Source organism: Chamaea fasciata, unplaced genomic scaffold (genome assembly GCF_029207755.1).
Source record: "Chamaea fasciata isolate MVZ Bird 193981 ecotype frontalis unplaced genomic scaffold, bChaFas1.0.hap1 SCAF_1, whole genome shotgun sequence".
Classification (NCBI taxonomy): domain Eukaryota; kingdom Metazoa; phylum Chordata; class Aves; order Passeriformes; family Sylviidae; genus Chamaea; species Chamaea fasciata.
Genome location: NW_027094086.1, coordinates 136,091,944 through 136,116,481, shown reverse-complemented (window position 1 = coordinate 136,116,481; position 24,538 = coordinate 136,091,944). Strand labels below are relative to the sequence as shown.

The following is a 24,538-nucleotide window of genomic DNA, read 5'->3' as shown; positions in this document are numbered from 1 at the left end:
TAGGTCAGTATGGTTATATCTTATATAAAGAATACATATCAGATTCTTTCAATTCTAGTCAGCAACTAGAGGAAATACATGAACTGTAACTACACAGTGTTCTGACTTGTATTGTGGTAGATTTGGCACAAACACATGACAGACTGACAGTGGCCACTGCTCACTAAAGGAACAAAGGCAGAATTTAAATCTGGGTCTCTGCCTTACTACATCACACTGGTGATTAAAGAGCCTGTCTGTAATAAGACACAGCAGTTCACCTCTGGGTTTTCTCAATATCTCTCTGTGAAACCACTGGAGCTTCACACTCTTTCACTTTTACTTCTCCATAATAAGGGATATGGAGATTTAAAGAGTGAATGAAATCCACACATGCAAGTGTTGCCAGAGAATTATAAGCTATTGGTTAAAAATAAGGTATTCTAAAATTTCTAAAATAGAATTCTAATTTTTTTTCCAATAAAGATAATTTAAAGAACACAGTTACCTAGTTTTGGTTACATGTAATTTTTCTGTTGCATTTAAAATCATAGAATAGTTTGGGTTGTAAGGGACCTTTACAGGTCATCTAGTCCAACCTTTCTGCAATGAGCTGGGACAAAATCAGAGGGTATCTTCAGAAGTACAGTGTAATTAGGGGTTAAGCACATAAATCCCCAGAATGCATTTGAGAAGTCCCACCTGCAGCCTCAAGAGTGAGACTGGGAGCTCAGACCCAAAGAGAGGACAGCTGGTTGAGTAGAATACACCATACCTCAATTGATACAGCTCGATTTCTGGTACTTGCACTGTGAATTTCCTCAATGAAAAGGCTTTGCATGGTGGTGCCATTGACAGAGACCTGTGGTGCTGGTGTGGCCTGCGTGGGCTGGGATGCTGCTGTGGGCTCTTGCAGGGCTGGGGAGGCTGTGGGGTGACCACCCTCGCTGTGACTGCCTGCAGGGGGAGAGCCCTGGGCGTGGTTGACCAGGGCTGCCGAGTGCTGGGACTGATGGATGACCACAGGTGAGCTCTGCACGTGGTGGACGGTCATGGCTGAGAGGGGGATCACTTCTGACTTCACTGATGACACCTGGGACTCGGATGGGATTGCTGGGAGGTTTTGCTGTGCATGCCCCTGGGTGGGCTTGTGCTCCTCTTGGTTTTTCAGAGTGTCAGGTGCAGTGGACTTTTCCATAGCAGAGTATTGCACGGCTTGGGATGGATCCACACCCCTCAGCAGTCCTTCTGTAACATGTCTGCCCAGCCAAATTGAACACAACAGAACACAGTTAGCACACAGGCCAGTCATCAGCGATATGTAACAATGAAATCTTGCAAAGAAAAAGCACCTGCATCAAAACAATCAAAATGGTGGGATTTTTTTTATTTTCCTGATGCTCTCAGCTGTATGATTCTATAGCTTTTTCTCAGTCAGGGGCTCAGAATTTTAAAGAGGCTACTCCTATTTCAGATGGTTTTGCCCTCTAAGGTGTTTACAAACCTTCAGTGATGTACTGGCAATTTCTGACCAAACCATGAGTTACAGTGGGTTGATTTTAGCTTGAATAAACTGCATACAATGTATCTAGCTAAACAATATGTTCCTGGACTAGAAGCACGGAAAAGTGAAGCTACATATAATGAGAGGCAGCAGTCTGGCACGTTGTCAAAACAGAGCCTTCAAATGAAGGTTCTGTCTGAAATGATACTTCACAAAGGTCTTTCCTGTCAAGAGTGTGGGGTAGAATGAGCTGAGGATGTAGAGAAGCAACTATTTCTGGCAGCTAGCTGTGAAATATCTGAGCTTCTGAGTGTTGCAAGCCATCAAATGCCATGAGTTTTCCCATTACTGAAACAGACTTTATGAGGCTTAATATGCAATTTTGCTGCAAAAATGACTTATGGTAAAACTTTGGTATGCATAGCTTATTGTTCTATTTTTCTTTGCAAGACAGGAAATAACTATCTAATGTGAAAGAATATAGATGTTTGTCTGTATGGAAAAAATAAGTGATGGCTGTTAGAAAACCTGTTACATAAACCATTTTAACCATCTGCCAGTACTACCAAATTCATTTTACATATGCTCCAGGATATACAGAAACACTGGCAACTCTACATTCCTCAGAATAACAGTAGTTACAATAGGCTCAGGGCTTACATTTTCTTTTAATTGAACTAAAATTGAGACCACCACCACTGACAGTTTTGAGCAGGAATTAAATCCAATGCCCATTGAGTTTTATATATATCAGCAATCATTTGCTGCTCATATATTCTGACAAACATGGCTAAACACTGGCACTTAGTGGACATTAAGTTTTATCTAATATTTCAACTTTCTCTAATGCATCTTCCTTGCAAAGAAGAGAAAAAAGAATTTGAAGCGTATTCTTTCAGAAGGTTTGGGATACCTTTACCCACTTGCACTCTTTTCCTATTTTATTTCTTACTGCTACGTTTCAGGGAATTAACCTTTCAGTGTCAGAGAATGCTTCTGTTAGGTTAAATTACTATAAATATCTAAAGTTAATTAGCTCAGATATGGGACTGTTGCCACAGCAAGTTTTCTCATCCAGGCACTTCCCAAACCTGGAAGTGCTGACTTGAGAGGCCTCTAGTCTCAGCTGTAAGATCTCAGTGACTCAGGTTGTTGACCAGAATGGACTCACTGCACAGAGCACAGGAAAAGCTAATTTGATTTCCCTTGGGAGGGTTCTATAAACAATCTATAAATAATCTATAAATACTGCAGGCAAGCTGAATTTCTCAAATTTGCCACAGGCGAGGGGGAGAACATAAACCCAAAAGCTGTTCCAGCCTTGCTTGATGAAATTCTTTAAGCCTGAAGGGGGGAAAAAAAAAATCACCTCCTGAGCATGGTAAGGACATCTGTCATGCTGCGCACACGTTTCAGCAGGCTGTCCAGCTTGTGTGGCTCTTCCTTGAGGAACCTCACAGCTTCCACTTCAATCCGCAGGATTGCTCGCATCTTATTTTGCAATGTCGGGAACTCTCCTGCGAAGAAAACAATTGTGAAGCTGAAGAGGAAATGATAAAAGCCCTGGGCAGTAAAAGATGATTGGGTGAATGTCAATTACTTGAATGTCTATGTCTCTCCAGGGGCCATGCAGCAAGCTTCCTAATCCCAGCTTTAAATCTTTTTGGAAGTGAAAGTTAATGCCTCCAGATCAAAGGCAAAACTGTTCTCTGTGGTTAAAAGAAAAGAGAAAAAGAAAAGTAAAAAGGAAAAGTACATACCTTTCAGGGTAGCAACAGCTTCTCCCACTTGGCGCAAAAGAAAGGCTCCATCTTCAACGTCTTTCAGTGTAACTGCCTTGCTGGAAGCAGCAGAGTCCTTCTTCAGGTCTTCAACAAATGTCTCCAGCTCACTGCCAAAAGAAATAACATGGACAGAAAATTTAAGGACTATCATATTGTAAGCAAATATATGTAAATGAATGGAGTAAACTAAACCAGAAACCCCAACTCTGGCACCTTTAAATTCAACACCACAGCCTAAACAAATGACAGGATACCACGAGAGAGGTGAGAATGCTGGACACACAGCAAGGAACAGGCTTGTAACTAGCCCAAGTCACTGATTTCTGTAATAGGCTGCAGTGTGCAGCACACCCTGACCTCAGGGCAGCTGTGCTACAAAGGGCAGGTGGGCTGGTAAAACACAGGAACAACCAGCAGCCTTCTGGGGAGGATACAAGAGCTCAAAAGGCACAGACACACTCTGCCACTACATCCAGTACTGGTTTGCACCCTGTCTTTTCTCATTGTTGATGACATGCAGAGGAATGCCCAACAGTTAAGGAACAACTCAAAAACTGACACCAAAGGCCTCTTGATGCAAACTTGTCTATCTGCCAGGTACTGCTAGACAGGACACAGGATCCTGTTTCTATGAAAAGCCAGACTGAAACAGCAAGTGTGCATCGTGTGCAGCTCTTGCTCAGCACTTGGATTTAAGAGTGAATCACTTCGGATGTTTTTTCCAATCACTGCCATTCTGTGCTTACCCCAGCTCCACCTGGTGCTTCCTTCTCACCTTTCCCAACATTTCTTCCAGTCTTTCCATAGTTTGTATAAAATTTTGCAATACTCCAGACACATAAACTCTGTTTTTGTTTGGGGAGTAGCCACTTCTTTCCATTTGAGCTTGAGACAACATTGCTTTATCTGGAGTTTTCCACAGATACATAAAACTTTCTCAAAAAAACCCAACCTGAGACGCTTTATGGGCAACTACACAAACACCCATGCAAACACCTTAAAAAGATCACCTCTTGAATGTCTAGGAGTAATTCACTTCTATTAAGATACCACATTTACTCACGGGAATATTCTAGAGGAAGAAGTTTAATCACAGATAGAAAAAAATGTTATGGAAACCCTGAACTGATAAATCAGCTACTCATTTGAACCTAATCTTGCACATAATTTCTTGCATCCATCAGGGATCAGTTTTGCAATTTCTGTAAGAGAATCAAGGCACAAGAGGATTGCCAGGAAAGGGATGGGAGAAGCCTGCCCTCTTCACCATCTGCAAATATTGCATTTCCACATATTTCCCTTCCACTGCCATGCAAAGCCAGCCATTTCTCAGACCCAACTCACTGACATGAGGAAGAAAAGCAGGTGGCCAGTAATGGGATAAAAATAAAGAAAATTCCTTACAGCACGATTGTACATGTAGGTCAGTTTAAACCAGAAGCACAGTCCCACAGAACAATCCATGGCAACACAATGGTATTTCTCATACACAGAGAAACAGAAACAGGAACAGCATCTGAACATTAAGCACGCACAGCAAAGAGTTCATTTCAGTACAAAACTAAGAACTTTGAAGCTAAAATATCATTTTGAATTGAGAATCATAAGTTGTGTCTGAACAGATCACAAACAAGTGGAAGTAAATGATACTGTTCCCAGTTTAAAAGCAACTTTTCTTCTGCCTTCAGAAAGCTGGAGAAGTCCCAGTTCCCACCAGCACAAGCAGACTTGCAGGAAACAATCCATTGGACCACACGATGGCAGCAAGGGAACATTTCTAAGGGTATTTTCCAGTGGTAGAGGCTGCTAAAATGCAGGTATCTGCTGTCTCTGTCTGCCTTTGCAATAGAGGGCACAGACACACTCTAGCAGGAACTGGAGAAAGAATGTATCCTTTCTGTGGCTGTCACTAATGCAAAGGCTCCTGCTCTGCAGGACAGTGCTCTGCAGTCATGCATCCTCCCTAGTCTTCTTCATGCCCTGGTATTGGCACTGAGGCTGGGCAGTGCTGCTTTGGGAATCATGGGGCATCCCTCCTGCTTTCTGTAGATCAGCACTGAAAAAGCAGCTTCTTTGGTAGATATTTGCATCTACCAGGCAACAAAAAAGATAAAAGAAAGGTGCTAATTTTTTTTCATGTCTGGAAAGAAGAGAAAGGAAAACACAGAAGAGTATTACAATGTTTTGGTAGGCTTATGCTTGTTTGAAATGTAGGGATAAAAGAAGGACTTGGAGGTAGGTGACACTGGCCCGCTTTCCCCTTTTTTCTTTGAGCAGAAATGGAAGGGTCATCACAAACCCATTTGATTCCATATACTGTCAAACAAGACAAGTGATCCTGAAATTACCCAGGGGACACCATATTACACAGCTTCATGTTGCTAACTTCAAGGGAAAAGAAACTTCATCCCTTAGGATCCAAAGACTGAAACAGATTTGGTGGTCTCTAGAACTTCTTTTCTCTCACTGGGGAAGACACTTGGCTTTATAGATTGGCCTGAGCAAATTAGCAAGACATGCACATTAATGCAGTTCCAGAAGGCTAATATAAGATAAACAATTTTTCTGCATCTATATTCTACACAGGGAAGCCGAGGCATCTCTTATGCTGAGATCTTTCTTTAGGCAAAAAAAGCCCCAGAGGATCTGCCTCAGACTGCACCTTCAGTATAACAGGTTACAAAACAAACTGACAAAATTAATGGTAACAAATCACCCAGACCAGATGGTATTTGCCCTGGAGTTCTATAGCAACTCGACATTGAAACAGCATCTAACTTCTTGCTTTGGTACCAGATTAGTGAAAAGTGTCATAAATGATACAAATAAATTTTTTAATGGTATAGGGATATCCTGGGAACTGTACTCTGGTGAGACTGACACTTAGACCGGTGTAATGGACAGGTATCAAAATAAAGAATAAACAACAAAGAATCAATGAACAATGGATAAATTTGCTGTGTTAGGTAGGAATTAACATGGCTTGTGTAAAATGAAGGTAAGTCTCACAAATCCACAAACAACAGAAGCCTGGGGACAAACTGTAGAGCAAAAGGCTTTCAAAAGGTGTTTGAGGAAAAGCTTTCAAGAGTACAAAGTTGTCGTGGGACAAGAGGAAATTCTTTCATGGATAAAGCACTGAAGTAAAGATAAGGGATCAATGAACAGCTAACTCAATGAATGTACTTTGCTGGTGGGTTCCACAGGGATCACTGCTAGGGCTGGTGCTTTTCAACATACTATAAATAATTTAGAAAAGAGGATGAATAATATAACAGAAAAAAAATCTCAAAAGGCTATTATATTATTCAGGGAAATGTAAATGAAAGGCGGCTGCAGAGGACTGCAGATTGACCATCTGATACTAACTGACCAGGAAAACACCAAAGATTAAATTAACTCCTAATACATGTAAAGTGTGCTCATGAGAAGAGGAGAAATAAAATCAAAATCAACCCCACCTAAAACTAATCATCTCCCCAAACCCTAAGGTTTTATATACAGCGATGAACTTAGGACTGATAATCATCCATGGTGAGATGTTGGGTATTTAATGTAAAGCTCCCGTGGAACATGAGGACAGGGAGATCACACCATGCACAAGGTCACAGTGTGCCTGCATCTGAAAAAGCTTCTGCAGGGCTCTCCTGTCTCCCCATCCCATCTCACAGTTGTACACCAGAGTTAGAAAGGGCAAAGAGAAAGGCAACAGGATGATGAAATGCAGAGAAAGGTTTGTAGAAGGTTAACTAGGCAGACTAAGACTTCTCAGGCTGGAAAAGGCATGTGTGGGGGGAAAGGGAATGGAAAGGGGGGGGAGAGTATCAGTAACACAATGACTAGCATGGCAAGGGTGACTATTCTGCTGTGCATTATTTAAGAGCCTTTGGGGGTTTGAGTCACAGATGAAAAATTCAAAAACAAACAAAAGAAATTAGTCTGATATATTTTCCCAAGTATCTGCTACTAGTAGCTCTCCCAGATTGCTAAATGAAGTTTTGATTTCATGGAGCATGGTTGTTATTATAAAAAACATCTGATAGTTTTCCTAACAAAATATGTATAAATTGTAACTTACTATGGATCATATCCAATTGAACAGATTGGATGTGGCTATAATTTAAATACTGTGCTTATAAATCCCTTCCATTAAAGTGCTTAAAATCTACCATATAGATTGGTCACACCTCTAACATGCTCTAACATGCAGGAAGGTCATTACTTAAGACTACAAACCAGCTGAGAGGATTAATTACACTGGCATGGACCATACCTGCACATTCAACCTTTCTTCACAGGACTCTCCCTTAGTAACATCCAATCTTCTCTTTACAGATGCACCTTTTTTATTACAAAAAGTATTAATCTGACAACTTACTGATAAACAGGAAGGATTTACTCTCTTCAGCTGTCAGGAACTGTACTCTATGGCTCTTCAGTCATAATTTCCAATGACTATCTGACTAGAATTTTTTTTCTCTATTGTGGGGCGATTCTTCAGGTGTGAAATAAATGCAGCAATGAGAAAATTAGTTATGTGACATCTTACAAATGTGAGTGTTAGAACTAGTTAAACTGTTTATTAATTTCAGGTTTATCTTGCCTCCTGCTGACTCTGAACTAAACCAAACAACTTGATCCCTTCAGTCTTGGTGGGCCAGAGTTCTGGGGAAAAAACCCTGAATCTTCCAAAGGGCCTTTACATAACAACAAAACAAGGTATACAGTTAAGCAGATGGAAATGTCAGTGAGTACATTTTAGACAAGGACTGGCATTGCTGACTAATTAAACTTCAATCCTCTATTTAAGCTTCTCCTACCTCTCCTGTGCAGTAGCTAAAGCACTTACTATTGAAATCTGATTTTCGTACTTAAAGCCAAACTCATTACATTCCTTTGAATCCCTTTGTTCTTGAGGAAAGTCCTCCCTCCTTCCCTGAAGCACAATACATAAGGCTGAAGGGGAGAACAAGGGTAGAGGGAGGCTTTCAGAATACAGGAGTGGGCACAGTCCTTACAGTCACCTGTCCCTTTACAGGGGACTTCTGAAGGGGCTGAAACTCTTGGTACTGCTGGGATTTACCCAGTGGGCTGGGCAGAGAAGAACTCCCATGTCATGACTAGTGAGCGGAACAACACAGACATGGTTTTACAGCCAATGTGATACACAGCAAGGAAACACAGCTAAAACAGCACATACAAATGCAGTTTACCTGAAAAAAGTCGTAGAAGTTTCTACTTTATGGAAGAAAAAGAAAGCAAAAGCAATAAATTTGGAGAGGTTTCTCAACCCACCATAACTTCTTTACAATCTTTTCTTCCTCGTTGAGGTATTTCTGCCTTTCTTGTTCCACCAGGTTGCGCTGTCGCTGCACAGGATCTTCGAGCCTCTTCACTGTTTCAATCATTTTGCCATTGATTTCTAGCTCTGCTTTCTTCACCATTGCCCTCAGCATCTCCTGGTTCTGCAGCTGTTGCACAAAAGAAATCAACTTCAGTTTTTCCTGCTTGACTGACATCCCTGGCAACAGAATATATTGCAGAGCTCAGAAGGTTGAGATAAACACCACCCTACAGTGAGCGAGTGTTTCTACCTTCTCCTTTCCTTCTTTAGCTGCACCTATAAACATTATTCCATGTATATATATAATTTCCAGTTTCAAACTGATAAACAAAAGATGTTGGCATCAGTGTATCACCTTCAATGCATAACTTCTGCAAGGATTGTGGTCCCTTTATTCTGCTTGGTTCAACACGAATCAAGAATTAATTACGCCTCATGAGAATGCTGGATGCTTGACTTCCACTTTCCATGTATCTCACAAGCTTATGCATCTCACTGCCCATACGTGCCTAGTGGATAATCCCACAGACTCATATCATGGCTGGAATGCACTGCTGTTTTCAGAATGGAGATTTTCAGTCTCTCAAGTGGCAGAGGAAGGACTGTAACACGTGGAGTAATTTGGTACAGGCATACAGCTCATCTGCAATACATAAAACCTCCTCTACCCACCAGAAAAAACCCCCTTTATAACATGGTAATTTTCTGAAAACTCCAAGTCACACCTTCTTTCTTGTCTTAGCCTGATGTTCAGTAACTCAAGCATTAATTGTCTTGCTGATAGCAAGCTCACAGAACAAAACACAGGTAAGAAGGCAAACTAGGCTGTACTCTTCTGTGGGTAGCCCTGGAGCAGCTATGAGCCACACTCACACAAACCAAACCTGTTTACATCTGTTATGCAAATCACAAGATTCAAAGTGATAAGCAGGACTCCACCTAGTCACACTTTCAGGATACAGGCAACATGAACACAACTCTGTTAGCCCAGGAGCCATTTCATACTGTAAGATCTGAAAAAACACCTGTGCTAAATGGGGACAAAATTCCCATTTTAAAACTAGGACTTTAACTGTCAGCTGTGTTCTAAGCATCCAGGCTGAACAGCCAAATCACACTTAACACACAAAAGAAACCCATGACCTAATAGGAAGACTCACAAAAATGGGATACTTGCAACACAGTATAATGTAGTAAGCCTTCTTTAAAATCTACTTAAGAAAATTCATGAGAATCAAAAAAAAAAAAGTCCCTTTGCTGAGACAATTCTTTCCAACCAATATAGACATGAGAGAAACAAACCCAGTTTCTCACTTAGAACTCTTCAGTCCCTGTGCCTGACTCTCTTACTCTCTTCTCCAGCTACACAACTGCGATGAGAAGGAAGGTAACACCTCAGTGCAGGGGGGTGTGTGTGAGCAGTTAGGTCAAAATTCAGCTGAAGAGAAGTGTTAGCAGCTAGTGAAAAAATGAAGCTGAAAAACATTTCAACAGCACAGAAATACATAAATAATATCTGGATTATTTTGAATGTGTATTTTGTATGCGTACTTTCCCCATAATGGGATTAATGTTAGGATTTGATAAATTAAAATCTCTTACTGCAAGGCCAGCATAACTATCTGAGATACACACCTGTTTCATTGTGTTATACTGCCAAGTAGGAAAACCTAAATGAATGAATAAATAAGTGAATGAGCATGTAACACTTCAGTCATACAATTTATTCACAGCTCTTTAAAAAGTGGGGAAATTTGACACATGGAAGTGAGTTAGGATCTGTGGAACAACTGATGCGAGGTCAGTGAGAAGGTCAGTAACAGTTAGATTTAAGTCTCAGGTGTCCAGAATTTAAGTCCTTGATGTTCCTCAGCTGGTAACAGGGACTTCCACTAATAGCAAAACTGAGTATGTGTGAGTGTGTGAGGTTGTGAAATGGCAGGCACATGTTTTTTTCCTATTATGGGCGTATGTAGAGGATCTATATTTATTGTGGTGATGTGTACAGCTAAGGTGTTTGTCGTCTGCCACCTCCATTTATGAAGTGCTTGGAACAATACCAGGAAGTTTCAGTCATAAAAGTTCATCTATATCTGATAATGAGGATAGGGAATAAAAATATAACACAGCAACATTTCAAAAAATCTTGTATGTTGAGAACTCCCAAACCTTAGTGTTCGGAGTGAGCTCTTTAAGTCTGGGACATGACTCATCTTGGTATCAAAGGAACGTTTTTGCCGTTTCTATGAAAATTCATGTAATAATTGGCCAGTTACAGAAAACCTGAGTTTGTTCATGCTTGGGGAACAGGGATGGAAGATGAGAGGCAAGACATACATATGGGTTCAGGGCGACAAAAGAATGAACTGTGGGAGGGGAGCAATTGTGTCAGTCAGCAGCCAAAGGACAGCATGAGGCAGGGAGAGGCGGAGAACAGGGGGAGAGCTGTGGCTGAGAAGGAAAAGGCAGCCTCTGGCCATCACATTTACCCCCACGTTCTAGAACTGAACTTGATTCTTACCTTTCTTCTGCCAGCAGTATCAGATGTGAGGCTCTCTGGCTAAGTGCACACCCCACTTGCCCCTCTGACACCTCTGTTAATTACTCCATCATCTCAAGCAAAAGATGCTTTATGAATCTACCATAGTTATTCTGGTTCCACACAACAGAACTTTTTGTACTGTAAGCTTGCTTGGAAACAAGCCAAATAAACAATCTTAGACATTCATACTTGAAGAATCTATCTTAAAACAGTACCAAAGCTCTAAAGGCAAGTGCCCAAAAGTAAAGAAAAGCAATGCAGGCTTTCCTATAACCACCAAATGGCAATTTCTTGCTTATTAGAGTCAAACCTTAACTTATGACTGCAAGCAGCAATTCAACAGAAACAAATTTAATATGCTTTTTTAGAATTCTAGCATTCTCTCATACATTCTTTACCCTTGACTCTCACAGCCTCACCAACCTCTACAGACACCTTCATTGTCCCTCTTCTTCATCTACTGCTCCAGACACTATTTGTCACTGCTCTCACACAAATACTCCAGCCCTGCCTCTGGCACTCACTTCAAGAATAATCTGATAACCAGTTCACTTTGAACCAATTATTATCTGTGAGACCTGTCCAGTGGGAGCCTCCCAGGCCCTTCTGGGGGAGAGGCTTCTGGGCCACCCACCTCCCCATGAACTACAGTGCACAGCCACCAACAGGAACTGGCTGCCTGCAGCTCAGGACCTCTGTAGAATCTAAGTATCTAGTTCCTGAAGTTTGTTACCATACATTGATTAAAGGACATGTCTCCAGTTCTATAATGCAGCTCAAAATATATTTGAATTACTAATTGAAAGTTACACTTGAGAGACTGAATATCATATACCATTTACGACAGTGTTGTTATTACATTTTCTGTCCTTTCTGCAGCACTCATTTCCCTGCCAACAGTGCTCTGAGTGAAGGAAGTGCATACATGTATACACGTTCCTAATGGGGAACATTAATAATACCTAACTGTGTTCCCTTAAAATGAGTTCAATTAATGAAAAGAAGGAGAAGACAAAAAAATTGCAATGTACATAAAAGCTAATGATAAATACCATGTACTCTAAGGCTTGGTACAAACCTGCTACTAAGAGTTCTCGGGGAGCACTGAATGACCCCACTTGAAGTCATCATGGGCTCAATTCTTATTAGCAACAAATCCATCCAGGACAAAGGCTGTGTTACAGCCTGTTTCTGGCATTGAGGAAAGCTCCACAGCTCTATGAAACTGGTCTGTCTTGAATGTCTCTGAAAATCAGAGCACTTAGAACATGCAAGTGTAGTAGCAAGAAGTGTATACAGCCTCTAGCAACAGCCATGAGGTAAATAAATGTCTGTATGCTAAGAATCTCTGTTCAAAAGCCAACCACAGACTGAGTCTTAACTTTTTGGTAGTGTCTTGTAACATATGTTTATCTGGTGTGTGAATCAATACATCTGGATCCACTGCTGCTGGATGTGGTTTAAAAAGAAGATTTTGCCAGCACAAACAAAGGATACATGAGTGAATGGGTCTTTTCTATCATATATTTCTCTGATTCTATTAAGAAAATTAGTATGAACTTACAGTGGTAACACGAATTGAAAATTAAACAATAGACATTATTAAACGTAGTTTTATGTCCTGGTCCTGTTTCTTAGTTATCCTACCAAATTTTGTGCCTGTGAAATCATCTTTTTAATTTTTTTGAATTGTTTCTTCTAGTCTGTCACTGTATAAAATTCACACAAACAGGAACAAACTGACTGCCAGCCCAGGAGAAACAGCGAAATTGAAAAATATGAAGCACTGTCAAACATAAAATGAAAACAATCTGGGAAACCAGAAAAAATACTTTTTCTGTTTTACTTATAATTATTTTTGAAAAAACATAGCACAAAATATTTCATTTAAAATGTGATATTACAACACTCTTCAGTTTAAAACACTGCCTGTTTCACTTGCTGCCCTACAAACTGTGAGCTCTTTTTCAAAATAATTCAGGAATGCCATGACAGAAAATCTCATAAATGGAATTTATGTGTAACATACCAAAGTTTCCCTTGAGCTACAGGTTCTTCCAACTGACTATCAAAATTTCTCAACTTCCTACTAGCTCAATGCACCAAGTTTGCTATAATTTCTGAATTAAGGGAAGCCAGCCAGAGTTAATGAAAACACTTGGGATATGTCCTTTTTCCCTTCTCAAGACCTCCTTGGCAGGGCTGATTTGTGCAGATGGCAGGAATTTCTTCATTCTTGTATGCCACAATGTTATGTCTGATCAAAACCAAGGATTCTGCCCTGGGCAGGGCCATGGAGACAAAGCTCAGCAGGGGAAATGCCACCTCCTTGGTGGGCAGTGCTGTGAGGAGGATGAACTCCCTGCCTCCAAGCAGCACTGCAGCCTCCAGCCGCCTTCTGAGGCCACATGCTGAACACAGCTGGGGGCCAGACTGAAGGCATGTGCCAAGAGCTGCATTTGGCACACGGTGTGGAGGAGGACAGAGGGGCTGCAGTGGTTTGCGGCACAAATGTGGAACAATATGGACTTATACATAATGTGCCAGGGCAGAGATCCTATGTCAGTGTCTTCAAATTAGACAGGGAACACGATGGCTGGCACGTAGGCAGCACTGCTGAGAATAGCTTTTGAAAGGGACATTTGCTATTGGAGCATACTCATCCTAAACTGAAAATTTAAATATGTGGGAACTGTATCATAGGCAGAAGTCACCTGACCCAACCCTTTGCTCTGAACACCTTCTGCCATTTCTGCATTCCCAGCAAACAGAGCACAGGACATTGCCACAGGACCTTCAGTTAGACACATTTTCCTATACTGATGTTTACCTCACCCTTCTGCTCCTTTGCTCTATGACTGGTTCATAATTCAATTTCCTTTAGATAGGGAGGTGAAGGTAAAACATGCTCTGAATTCTGATTATCATAATTTTGTTCTAAAATTTATCAGGAAATCAAATGTGATTGACATAGTACCATCACTCTGGTTATAAAACCAGTAGTTGCAGCCCTATGATAGCTAACATGTGATGTCACTTTCTGGGTAAGAAGGACTGGCAGAGTATTGAAGCTTCTCCCTGCTGTCCACTTTGTCTTACAAGAAAGTGCTCTGCCTTCTTTTCCATCTTCTGAGACAATACACAGTGCTCTTCAGTTTCCAATTAAGTAAAGGGCTGAAGACCTGTACAGCTGCATATGCTTATTTTCATAGTGTCTGAAATGAACAGCATATATTTATATTTGCAGCATGAGTGTATGTGCCAACACACTACTTTTGTTAACTCTTCACTGGTTGTATTCTTTCTTGCAGGTTTTGAGATGTTGGCGTGTATTAGGAAGGTATTGTTGAAACCTGAATGCAAGTAGGGCACAACAAACCTCCGCAGCAACATTTGAAGTACCTTTTTTTCTTACTGTTCAAGTTGGCTGTTTATCTGGATTCTGTAAATACAGGACTCAAACTTTGGCTTAATGCATATCTACTGATCCTCAGCTACATTTGGGTTTCCTGACATCAAAGTTGTGTATTCAGGGACTTAAAATCTGTCTCAATTGTAAACAGTATGGAGCAAGAACGTGGTTCTTCTTGGAGCAAGAACGTGGTTCTTCTGACATGTTTATACAGCACGCAGCATAGCTGGGTCCAAACTGTAATCACAGACTTGATATTATTGTAACATAAATAGTGCTTTAATGTCTAGAGTCATCCAATAAAGCTAGAAATTATTTTTTTTCCTCACTATCTGAGCATCAGTAGTTTAACAGAGCTAATTCTCACACCCTGAGGACTATGCAAGCTTTTGTGTCTGTAGTACTTGGGCCTGCCCTTTGCTAGAACTCTGCTACTGAGACTCGTACAAAAGCTAAAAGAGAGAAAATGAGAGAAAGGGAGGGAGGAAAAAAGGCATTTGCTGATAACCCACCTTTTTCCCCAGAATTATCCAGACAATCATACCTGTAGCTGCTTCATCTGATGCAGCTGCAGCCGCAGATCCGACACACTGCGTTTCATACCATGCAGGCTGACTTGCATTGCTGGGGCTCCAGCAGGGTGATGGGTGACAGCTGACTCCATGGTTCCCAGTGCATTCTTCCCCCCAGATACGTTGGCAGCACCTGCAGTAAGCAACAGTACAGGTTGAGCTCACAGCAGAGAAGATGCAAACATGATCCTTCCTCTGCCCACTGAATCCACAGGTATTTAACACAGATGGACGAGAAAAGCAAACGATGGACGCCAAGGCTCAGTATTAACAGGGGACTGGCACCTCCCTATCCAATAGAATTTGAGGGAAGCCTGCACAGTCTCAGAGTGTATCCATGCTAGAACCTCTGTTCTACCAAAGCACTGCATTACCCCAGGACTGCTTTCTACCACATATAGTGGAGATGGAATAATAAGTTATAACCGCAGATTACACAAAACAGCAACAAATTAAATTGGTTCTGAAAGTAACTTCCGGACTGTCCTCCCAGGAGATGTCTGGGACCAAGCTGATGCAAATTCATTCACAGGACTCCTGAACTGCGTATCTGTTGATTAATCATCAGAGAAGAGGGATGCAGTCAAGCTGCCAAATATGGGGAAAAGATTTCTGTAGAGAATCTTGCTTCACTGCTTAAAGGACAATTGCATTATTTCTAACAGGTATCTCCAGCAGCAACCCTACAAAACCAGAGAAATGAAATGGTGGCATGGCAGAGGTTCTCCAGGCATGTTGCATCAACCCACTTCTTTTTAGTCTGTCAGAAAGGAATATGGCATAACACAAGGAAATAAGCCGAGCCACACTCTGAAAATAATGATCATTGTCCTCACAACACTTTCTTTGTTAAAGAATGCTGTTCCTCTACACAGCAACAATGTCAGGCTTGTTCTTTTCAGTCTCAAGTACCTGGGAAGAAGCTCTATTTAGAGAGAATAAGCAAATTCCAGCTCATCAGCTAATAGAAATGTCAGCTCCTTCTCACAATTTGCACTTACACACCCAATTTTTTTTCTAATGTGTCCCTTCCACCCCCTCACTCCCCCAGCAGACAAAATGACAGACTGTTGGTACGACAAACTTCATTTTTTAGGTCTGGTACTACGTAGGCCTGCAAACTCTTCTCATCACGCTGCCAAATTCAACTTATTCCTTGATCTCAAATGGGTCAGATGGCTGCTGCTCCCTGAACTATTGATTTAACAGCCCCTCACTACTAGAAGGACATTGAGATGCTGAAGCATGTCCAGAGAAGGGCAAAACTGGTGAAGGGTCTGGAGCACAAATCTGATGAGGAACAGCTGAGGAAGCTGGGGGTGTTCAGTCTGGAAAGAGGAGTCTCAAGGTCCTTACTGCTCTTTACAGCTGCCTGAAAGGGGGTTGGCAAGAGGTGGAAGTTGGTCTCTTCTCCCAGGTTACAAACAATAGGACAAAAAGAAATGGCCTAAAGTTACACCCAGGGAGATTTAATATTAGGAAAAACTTCTTCACCAAAAGGGTCATCAAGCATTGGAAGAGGCTGCGCAGGGAGTGGTTGAGTCACCATCCCTGAAGGTATTTAAAAAGATGTGTCGATGTGCTGCATAGGGATCTGGCTTGGTAGTGGATTTGGCAGTGTTAGGTTAATGGTTCGACTGGATGATCCGGACAGTCTTTTCCAACCAAAATAGAAACATAAATTCTATAATTCTATTCTATGATTAGGTCATTCCCTACTTCGATTTCTTCCATCTCTATGATTAAAAAAAAAGAAACCTGAGAAAACAGAAAATAGCTCATCAATGGATCTGCACAGGGATTTTGGTCATCAGTTGTTCCCACAAGCACACATTCTATCAAGTTTAATGAAATCAAACAAAGACCAGTGCTGTGAGCTTTGCCTACTGAAGGCAAATTTCAGTGCACTAAAGTGCATGACACATCTTCTGACTGGAATGAGTATGAATCGCAGAGTGGGAAGTTCTCTCCCCATGCTCTCATCCCTCATACTCTTTCCAACCATTCCTCCAAATGTGCCTGAGTAAGTACAGCTCAGCATAACAACACACTGTTACTCCTTTTCCAACAGGTGTGGATACCTCAAATACAGCTTTTGCAAAATTCATCTGGGGAAAGTATTCTTAAAGGATGGAAATTACACTGGCCTGTTTTTATTTAAAAAAAAGGTTTTAAAGAATCTTGTTTGTTACTTTACCTTCATTTGCAGCTCTGCTCAATAAAAGCACAGGCCCCTCTGGCTGGATCAATGCTACATACAGTGTGCCATGCCATGGGCTTCTGGAGACATGCTCAGACAAGAAGCTGTTCTAGCTTGGTGCAGGCTGTTGTAATGCTATACCTCCCCTGAACGTGCTCCAGCTAGATCTGCTTGGTGCTTCAACAACAGCATTCGTCATTACACTGCTGAGCAAGCTGTTGCACATTTTTGCTATACTCCAGTATGATTCAATGCTCTCTTGACTTTCAAAGAGCTCCTTAACAGAAAGCAACACTCAAGAAATAAACAGTCCTTGTTCACTGCCATTATGTACCCACTCCATGCTTCAGTCTAATGTATGCTAATACTTATCTGTCTACATGTACACTGCAGTTTCTCCTACAGTCAAGCATCTATTTCCCTCCCACATGCACTATTTTTTGTCCTTTTTTTTTTTTTTTAAGAGAATGGTATTTAGTTCATAAACCTTACAGACAGAAACCACCAGAGAGCCTGAAAAATGTGGATAAGCCTCCAAGAGTTCTGATCCCTTGCCACAAATCTGGACTATTTTTGAAAGCACACCTACCTTTCTGCTGTTCTTTGCCTCAAGCAAAAGCTCCAAAACCTCAGCCCCTGACCCTGTGATGAGGCAGCCAAGGCATGAATCAGACCCCACCAGTCCCTCCCTCCATGCTGGACCCCAGTCAATTCACATATTTTCTCAGGAAGGGGTGCCTGCTTTCCTTTTGGCGTAGATGGACTGTGATCTGCTTCTGTAAGCAATAAATGTCTCCAGCTCCCTACAAAGCAGCTCTCCTCCTCTGCTGCTGCCTCAGCCACCTCTTTTTGTCATTAGGTGCTCTTGGCTGCCACAGTGCCCCTGCTGCAGAGTGTGCTCAGAGCCTGGGAAACATGCAGTGGGACTGCTGACTCCAGGGGGTGTGAAACACAAGACACTGAGTGAGCAATAACCATCAGCAGCTGATTTCTCAGATATTCATATTTTCATCAAGAAAGAATAAAAGGGCAGCTGAATGAGGGGCTGCTTCAGCTAGGGAGTGTAGCTCACTTTTGGAAATAGTCCCAGGCTGTAGCTTTGCGATTAGATTTGAGGCCAGATGGACTGAAGGGAAAGAAACAGCACTGGCTCTTGGGTTTTTAAATAAACCCCTTCTCGAGCTAGGTAAGGGAAATTCAACCTCCCGCCACAATTTCCTAATACTTTGGACAAACAGAAAAGTTAACTTTTTACAAAGGCTAATGAGCTAAGCTGCCATTTTAAAGTACAAAGAGAACTGAAGTGCAGAATGGAGAAAGGTTTGCTGTGTGCTCACAGGATAAGGAACATGACTTCTACTCTCTGACACTTGACCTTTGATATGGTTGCAAAGATGCTGCTCTCCTTACACTTTCCACATTTTTTTTTTTTTTTAATGCTAAGATTTTATTTTGAAGCAGGTTGGGACAAAAGGCCATCAGAAGACATCCAGCAATGTTTTTTCACAAATTACTAATCTTATTAAAGAGACATAATATTTTCAAGCATTACTTGGGGAGATGTGACAGTTACAAGATGGCAATAAATCACCCTCAAAATAATAAAATATTCTATATATACATTAGTGTGCAACTTCACCTCATTGATCTAAAATGAATTCAGGATCATATTTTGTCTGCAAATGCTGATGGAGTTCTAAGATTAGCATGATATGTCTTTGAATCTGAGATAAGCAAGCAGATATGGACAATGATTTAATTCACAGGTCATCACAGCAAGAGTCATGCATGTGAGAAGGACACAGATATGCACAGTTGACAAGACAGTTCACAAAGGATGAGGAATCAAATCTGAGCCCTAAGTTTGTAACACTTCTCCCTGCTGCCATCTTCCTCTCGTTTTGTATCGGTGGTGTTTGTGCAGAATATTGTTCTCCCTGATCCCCTTTTCATGGGATATTAAAATGTCTTCCTTCCTCTTCTAACAAGACAGTAACCAGCAAAGAGCTATAGCTTTTTGTGGTAATCCATGAAACACCTGATCCCAATTTAATAAATGAATCCATGATTTATTCTATTAATCAATCTCCAGTTGATGAACAAAAATATGACAGAAAAGAGAGTAAGTAAGTATTTCTCAGGATGTTTGTTAGTAATCTCATGGTGACTCTTACTAGCATGGTTTGGTTTTAGAATGACATGTTGTTTCTAAGTGAAGAGTTCCTTGATATCATTCATGTTCCAGGAACTGAAGATCTTTAAAAAATAGAATCAGTCATGGGATTTCTCCTAATATTAGCAGAAGAGACATAGCCAGTTGGTGGAGGGTTACTGCTCTTTGATCCCATCCCCCATGAAAGAACTGAGCCTAAAGCAATTAAAGATAAGAAATGCAAACAAGCATTGTCATTACAGACTCATCTTCCTCAGTGAAAAAGCTGGGTTTCTTCAGAGTCCTTAATATTTGGGGCTAAAGAAGCCATTGGCTTCTACAGACTGGCAAAGCAAAAGCAAGTTAAATGCAACAATGTGGTTCATATGACACACCAAACAGGGTATTCACAATGTAGCTACATAGAGTTACCTAGGGTTTAGAAATTTTGGGTTCTTTCCCATCCCACGTAGTTCTCTATTTTTTGCACAAAAGTCTCCTATCATTGGAACACATACTACAAAATACAATGTTGGTTCAACATTGATGAGGCAGTATTATCTTGCACAGATGTTTTACTCTTTAGAATGGGAAGCAATTCACATTTTTGCTTCTCAGAGCTCTAGAAAGGACTGTTCAATCAACATTTTATATCACTTTGTCTTTCAAATAGTCTTTGAAATTGCTAAAACTGGTATCTCAGTGCACAGTTGTCACGTGGAACTGTAAAGTGAGAGAGTCACTGCCTAAATGGCTATACTTAATAAAGACTGGGGTGAACTGAAGAACAAAACAGCGGTCAGCAGAAGTGTTGGAAGGACAGGATACAGGGATGCAGGTGCTGGGAGTTACAACTATGAATTATAGCACTGATAGGGATCCTTGCAGACTGCTGGCTGCATGGCTGCTCCCAGTGTCCTATCCCCTTCTCCCAAGTGATGAGAAAGGCATCTATAGCACAAGCTGAATGCTGGAATTCTTACTCATATGCTGGATAGGCACATGGCCATGTGCCAAAACCAATGTCCCTGTCAGTAAGTGACAGATGATGATCTGGCCTTTGACAGGAAATTAAGTCCCCACGTTCCATCTCCTCCACCACGCTTGCACATGCAGCTGTTAGATGTAATGTTGCCATTTCAGGGACATGTCAGTCATATGATAAGGTAGTGAGTGAGGAGTACGTGGGAACAAAGTGCCAGGAAATGGCTGCTGGTCAGATGAACCATGCTATTCCAGTGGGCTGGTGACTTCCCAGGGAATCCCCGCTTTGGCACTATGTAAGGTTGTTTTTCCAAATCAATATTATTCCATTTCTCATCTAAGTCAGTGTACATTTACACATGCACACACAAATCACTAAATAATTCAGGTTTAAAGGGAACTCTGGTAGTCCAAACTCCGACTCACAGCAGGCCCACTTAAGTCCTCCAACTCGGTGCCCCACACCAAGTACTTGTCTGAACTGGCACCATCACAGGGAAAGGAGAGAGGCTGCTGTTTGCAATGCACAACAAAGAGGAACACAAGGCACTGTATGTGCTGGTTGTGAGGGTTTCATAAGTGCTTTATAGGAGGTGAGGCCTGTGCAAGTGGGAAATGCCACAAATTCTCAGTCTATAATGACACTGCAATAGGGAAAAATCTTAAAACCATTTTGCAGCTGTTTTGAATAATGACGGACTTTTCATCATATTGTCTGAAACTGAAAAATTACAACCTATTTCTTCAAAGCTTTAAGTATTCCTCTCCCCATACAGAGGCCAGCAGGAAGGGAAGAGTTGGAAGAGCACCAGAGAGTGGCTTGAGAGCAAAGCTTCAATACCAGGACTTTAGCTCTTTCTCTCTTCGATGTGGTTGATAGTTTCCAGGTCTAGTTTGGTTTCTGTCGATTAGGAGGACACTGCAATTCCAGACAAACAGGAATCCTGAACGTGAGCTAACAGCTCCAACAGGAAGGCTAGCTAGGAACATAACAGGTTTGCTAATAAGTGTGTGGTTTACTACCTGCCGGAGCACAGACCTCCCTGTGGGAACAGAACCACCAGGAAGTAGGGAACTGCCTGTATTTGCATTTAGTGCATGACAAAGGTGAAGAGAAGTCACATAAGCACATGAATACCCTGCGGACTTCTCCAGCAGCAACCCATGCACAAAGAGCTTCAACCACATGGAGATCTCCTTTCACAACAGTCTTGATTCCATCTTTTACACACTTAACAGCTCTCCAGGTGGGATGCTAAAGCAAGACCGGCTCTTACTGGCTTCAAAATTGGTGCTTGCTCAGAACAGTTTAGGTGCTCGCTAATAATTAGTAACAGATCAACGTGGCTTAATTAGGGAAAGTGCTGTCTTGCTGACTGCCAAATTTCTCAGTGTCATTACATCCATAGTGTCCTAGTGATAGACAGACTTTAGAAAAAGTTCAGGTGACAAGAAAAGGAATTAAATATTTAGTCTTCAATAGCAATCTGGACACATCTAGGGTTAATGACAGATATATATATACACCCTATAGACAAAATGAATCACTGGAAAAATCACCAGATGCAGAGACTCTGTATCTCATTTAAACCATTCAGCACAGGTGTGAAATTCATTCCAAATACCATCTCAACCTGTCAGAAATTCCTCTCTAAAAGACGTAATCGACTCCCATATCCTGCACTTAAACTTCAGTTATGACAGTACAGCCATGGAAATTTAAGTAAATTTGACATTTCCATAAGCTGGGATGTTTGTAATATTACAGTTATTCATATACCTGAATAAGTTGTAAATTAAAAGTGAATTATCTTACCTGCAGTGTCAGCGTTGCTCTTGCTGGACACAATTTTCATCATCTTCTCACTAAGTAATAACAAGAAAAAATGTAATTTTAGTTTACTAACTATTAAAACTGTAGTGAAGTCTATATTCAACAAATTAAATGGCCTGGTCTAACGTATTTTAAATTTAAATCACCAGTAATTTGTCAGTCATCAGTAATTTTTTTTAAATCACCTTTTAGTACAAGTTAAGCAAGGAATGGACTATAAGCAGTAGAAAACGCAGAGATGTAGCTACATTAATTCTTTTTATCACAAAGAAGAGTAATGCAGTTAATATCCATCTATCATTTGGCATATTCTTCCTCTCTGCCTAGCATTCTCATGGAGATGATAAAGAAACTTAAAAATGATTGAGCATTCAGGATGTTTTTTAATATTACAATCAAATATATTTTTGTTGATTGATTACTAAAATCATTACAGATGAATTCTGTTTTTTACCTAGAAGAATCTTTGCTATTACTTGTATTTGGCCCTTTAAAAAGCGCAGACTGAACAAGACCAGTTAAACTGGCAATCTGTTTCTCCATGGCTTGTATCCTCTCTCTGTAAGACAAGAGAACCGTTTGTTAAAGCCAGATATATTTGCTTTCAGACTTGTTTTTTTAGGTGAATGATTACCACAGGATTGGAAAGACACCACAGAGTTTGTGCAAAGGTGCTTGGGTACCAGTTTACATATACCTTATTGCAGCATCTTACCACATCTCGGTTTGGACAGCTTTTGCATTGTAACAGACAATTTAAAAAAATGTGCTTAGTTGAAAAGAACAAAACAAACAACCAAGTTATATACTTCTAATGATCTCACAAGATAGGCAACTAAAACAATTTGTTAATGCCTCTTGGAACTTGTGAAAAAATCTTTTTCAGCATTACATGCATTTTCTCTTTTACCTGCACTGGGCCAATCGTTTTGTCTGTACTTAAGGTTTCAGGATTAAAGACTTTACTTCTTGTTACTATTTTTACTTTCCCCAGACCCAGGATTCTTGTCTGGGAAGCATTTAATCTGCCCAAGCAGACTACTTTCCAGTCCAAATCCTTTGCACCTGACATCAGCACTGTCTGCTTTGAAAAGGACAGAAATGTGACAAAGAGGCACAGGACATCAAATGCAGACTGTATGGCAACATTATAATAAAACAGATTTCCTTTCGTGCACATATCTCAAGAAATTCCAAAAAAGTAGAAGAAAAGAGATTTAGAAGTACAATTAGTATAATCAATGTTTTCCATAGGAACCAAAGGTCATTAAACAAGAACAGCAACTTTTTTTCGGATGTGAAGGCTAACATTTGTGTTTTTATCTGTTTGCATAAATGCATATATTAGTCAGGTACCAGGGGACTTCCTCAGTCAGCTCCAAACCACCCTTTTGCTCACACAGGTGCCTACTTACACATGCCAGTACGTCAGTGACAAACCACAACACAGGCACACATCAGTATGGAACCTTCTGAAGAGACAACCCTCTATTACAGCAGTTAAGTATGTGGGGAGACATGCAGAAGGAAATTCTAACAGCAGGCTGTGATTTTGGAAGATGACTGGGAAGAAAACTTCTCAAAAAGTAAGTGGTTAAGACCAGCAGTAGGGACTGATGGGAGAAGATAGGACAGACAGACACAGACACAGACTCAGCATGCTACATGGCCCATCCATCCCCACAGCAGCATTCTGTGCACGTGGAAGCAGCCCAACTCCGGCCACCCCAGCTGCAGTTGCTGTTTGCTGGCCAAAGCAACATCATCAATCAATAAAAGTCATATAAACGCAAATGTAGGTACCAATAGCAGCCAAAAGCAAGCTGACATGATAAAAAAGCAAGTAGCCAGCCCTGCTTGCAGCCAGATGGATTTCCAGGCTAATTATTTCATTCACATTAGGGGAATCAAGGAAGTTTCCTGGGACAGCACACAGATACCATAACCAGGAGAGACTCAGAGACCCAGAGGTTGAGCAAACAGGGAAGCAAAACAAGTAATGAGATGCTAACAGACACAAGCAGGGAAGAAGAGAGTGCTCAGTCAGTCCCTAGCCAGCAGACGTGTTCTTACTGCAATTCAATGCAGTGCACGTATCTTACTTTTCTGTCTTCATGTTGAAAGGTATTTTGAAAGGTGATGAGAAGACTAGTGAATCAGACTTAATTCATTTCAAACCAAGAAAAACATCATGGAATTTCCACTATTACAAGTTTTAAAATAAGAAACTG

The 24,538-nt window shown here is 41.0% G+C and overlaps 1 protein-coding gene across 13 annotated transcripts in view; it reads right to left on the bottom strand.

Moving 5' to 3' along the window:
* Window positions 1-24,538, bottom strand: part of KIAA1217 (KIAA1217 ortholog) — a 345,995-nt gene that overhangs the window by 16,765 nt on the left and 304,692 nt on the right. For 10 of the 13 annotated variants that reach the window (XR_010723303.1, XM_066199028.1, XM_066199083.1 and 7 more), the window contains 7 exons: window positions 22,762-22,866; window positions 22,290-22,339; window positions 15,110-15,270; window positions 8,563-8,738; window positions 3,244-3,374; window positions 2,853-3,000; window positions 755-1,238 (listed from right to left, as the gene is read on the bottom strand). Coding sequence is in view for 12 of the 13 variants with exons in the window: in XM_066199028.1 (XP_066055125.1) it covers window positions 755-1,238; window positions 2,853-3,000; window positions 3,244-3,374; window positions 8,563-8,738; window positions 15,110-15,270; window positions 22,290-22,339; window positions 22,762-22,866 (1,255 nt within the window). In the remaining variant the exon portion in view is untranslated. The remainder of the gene's footprint in view (window positions 1-754; window positions 1,239-2,852; window positions 3,001-3,243; window positions 3,375-8,562; window positions 8,739-15,109; window positions 15,271-22,289; window positions 22,340-22,761; window positions 22,867-24,538) is intronic. The other 3 variants (XM_066199118.1, XM_066199044.1, XM_066199036.1) reach the window with 2 other exon arrangements.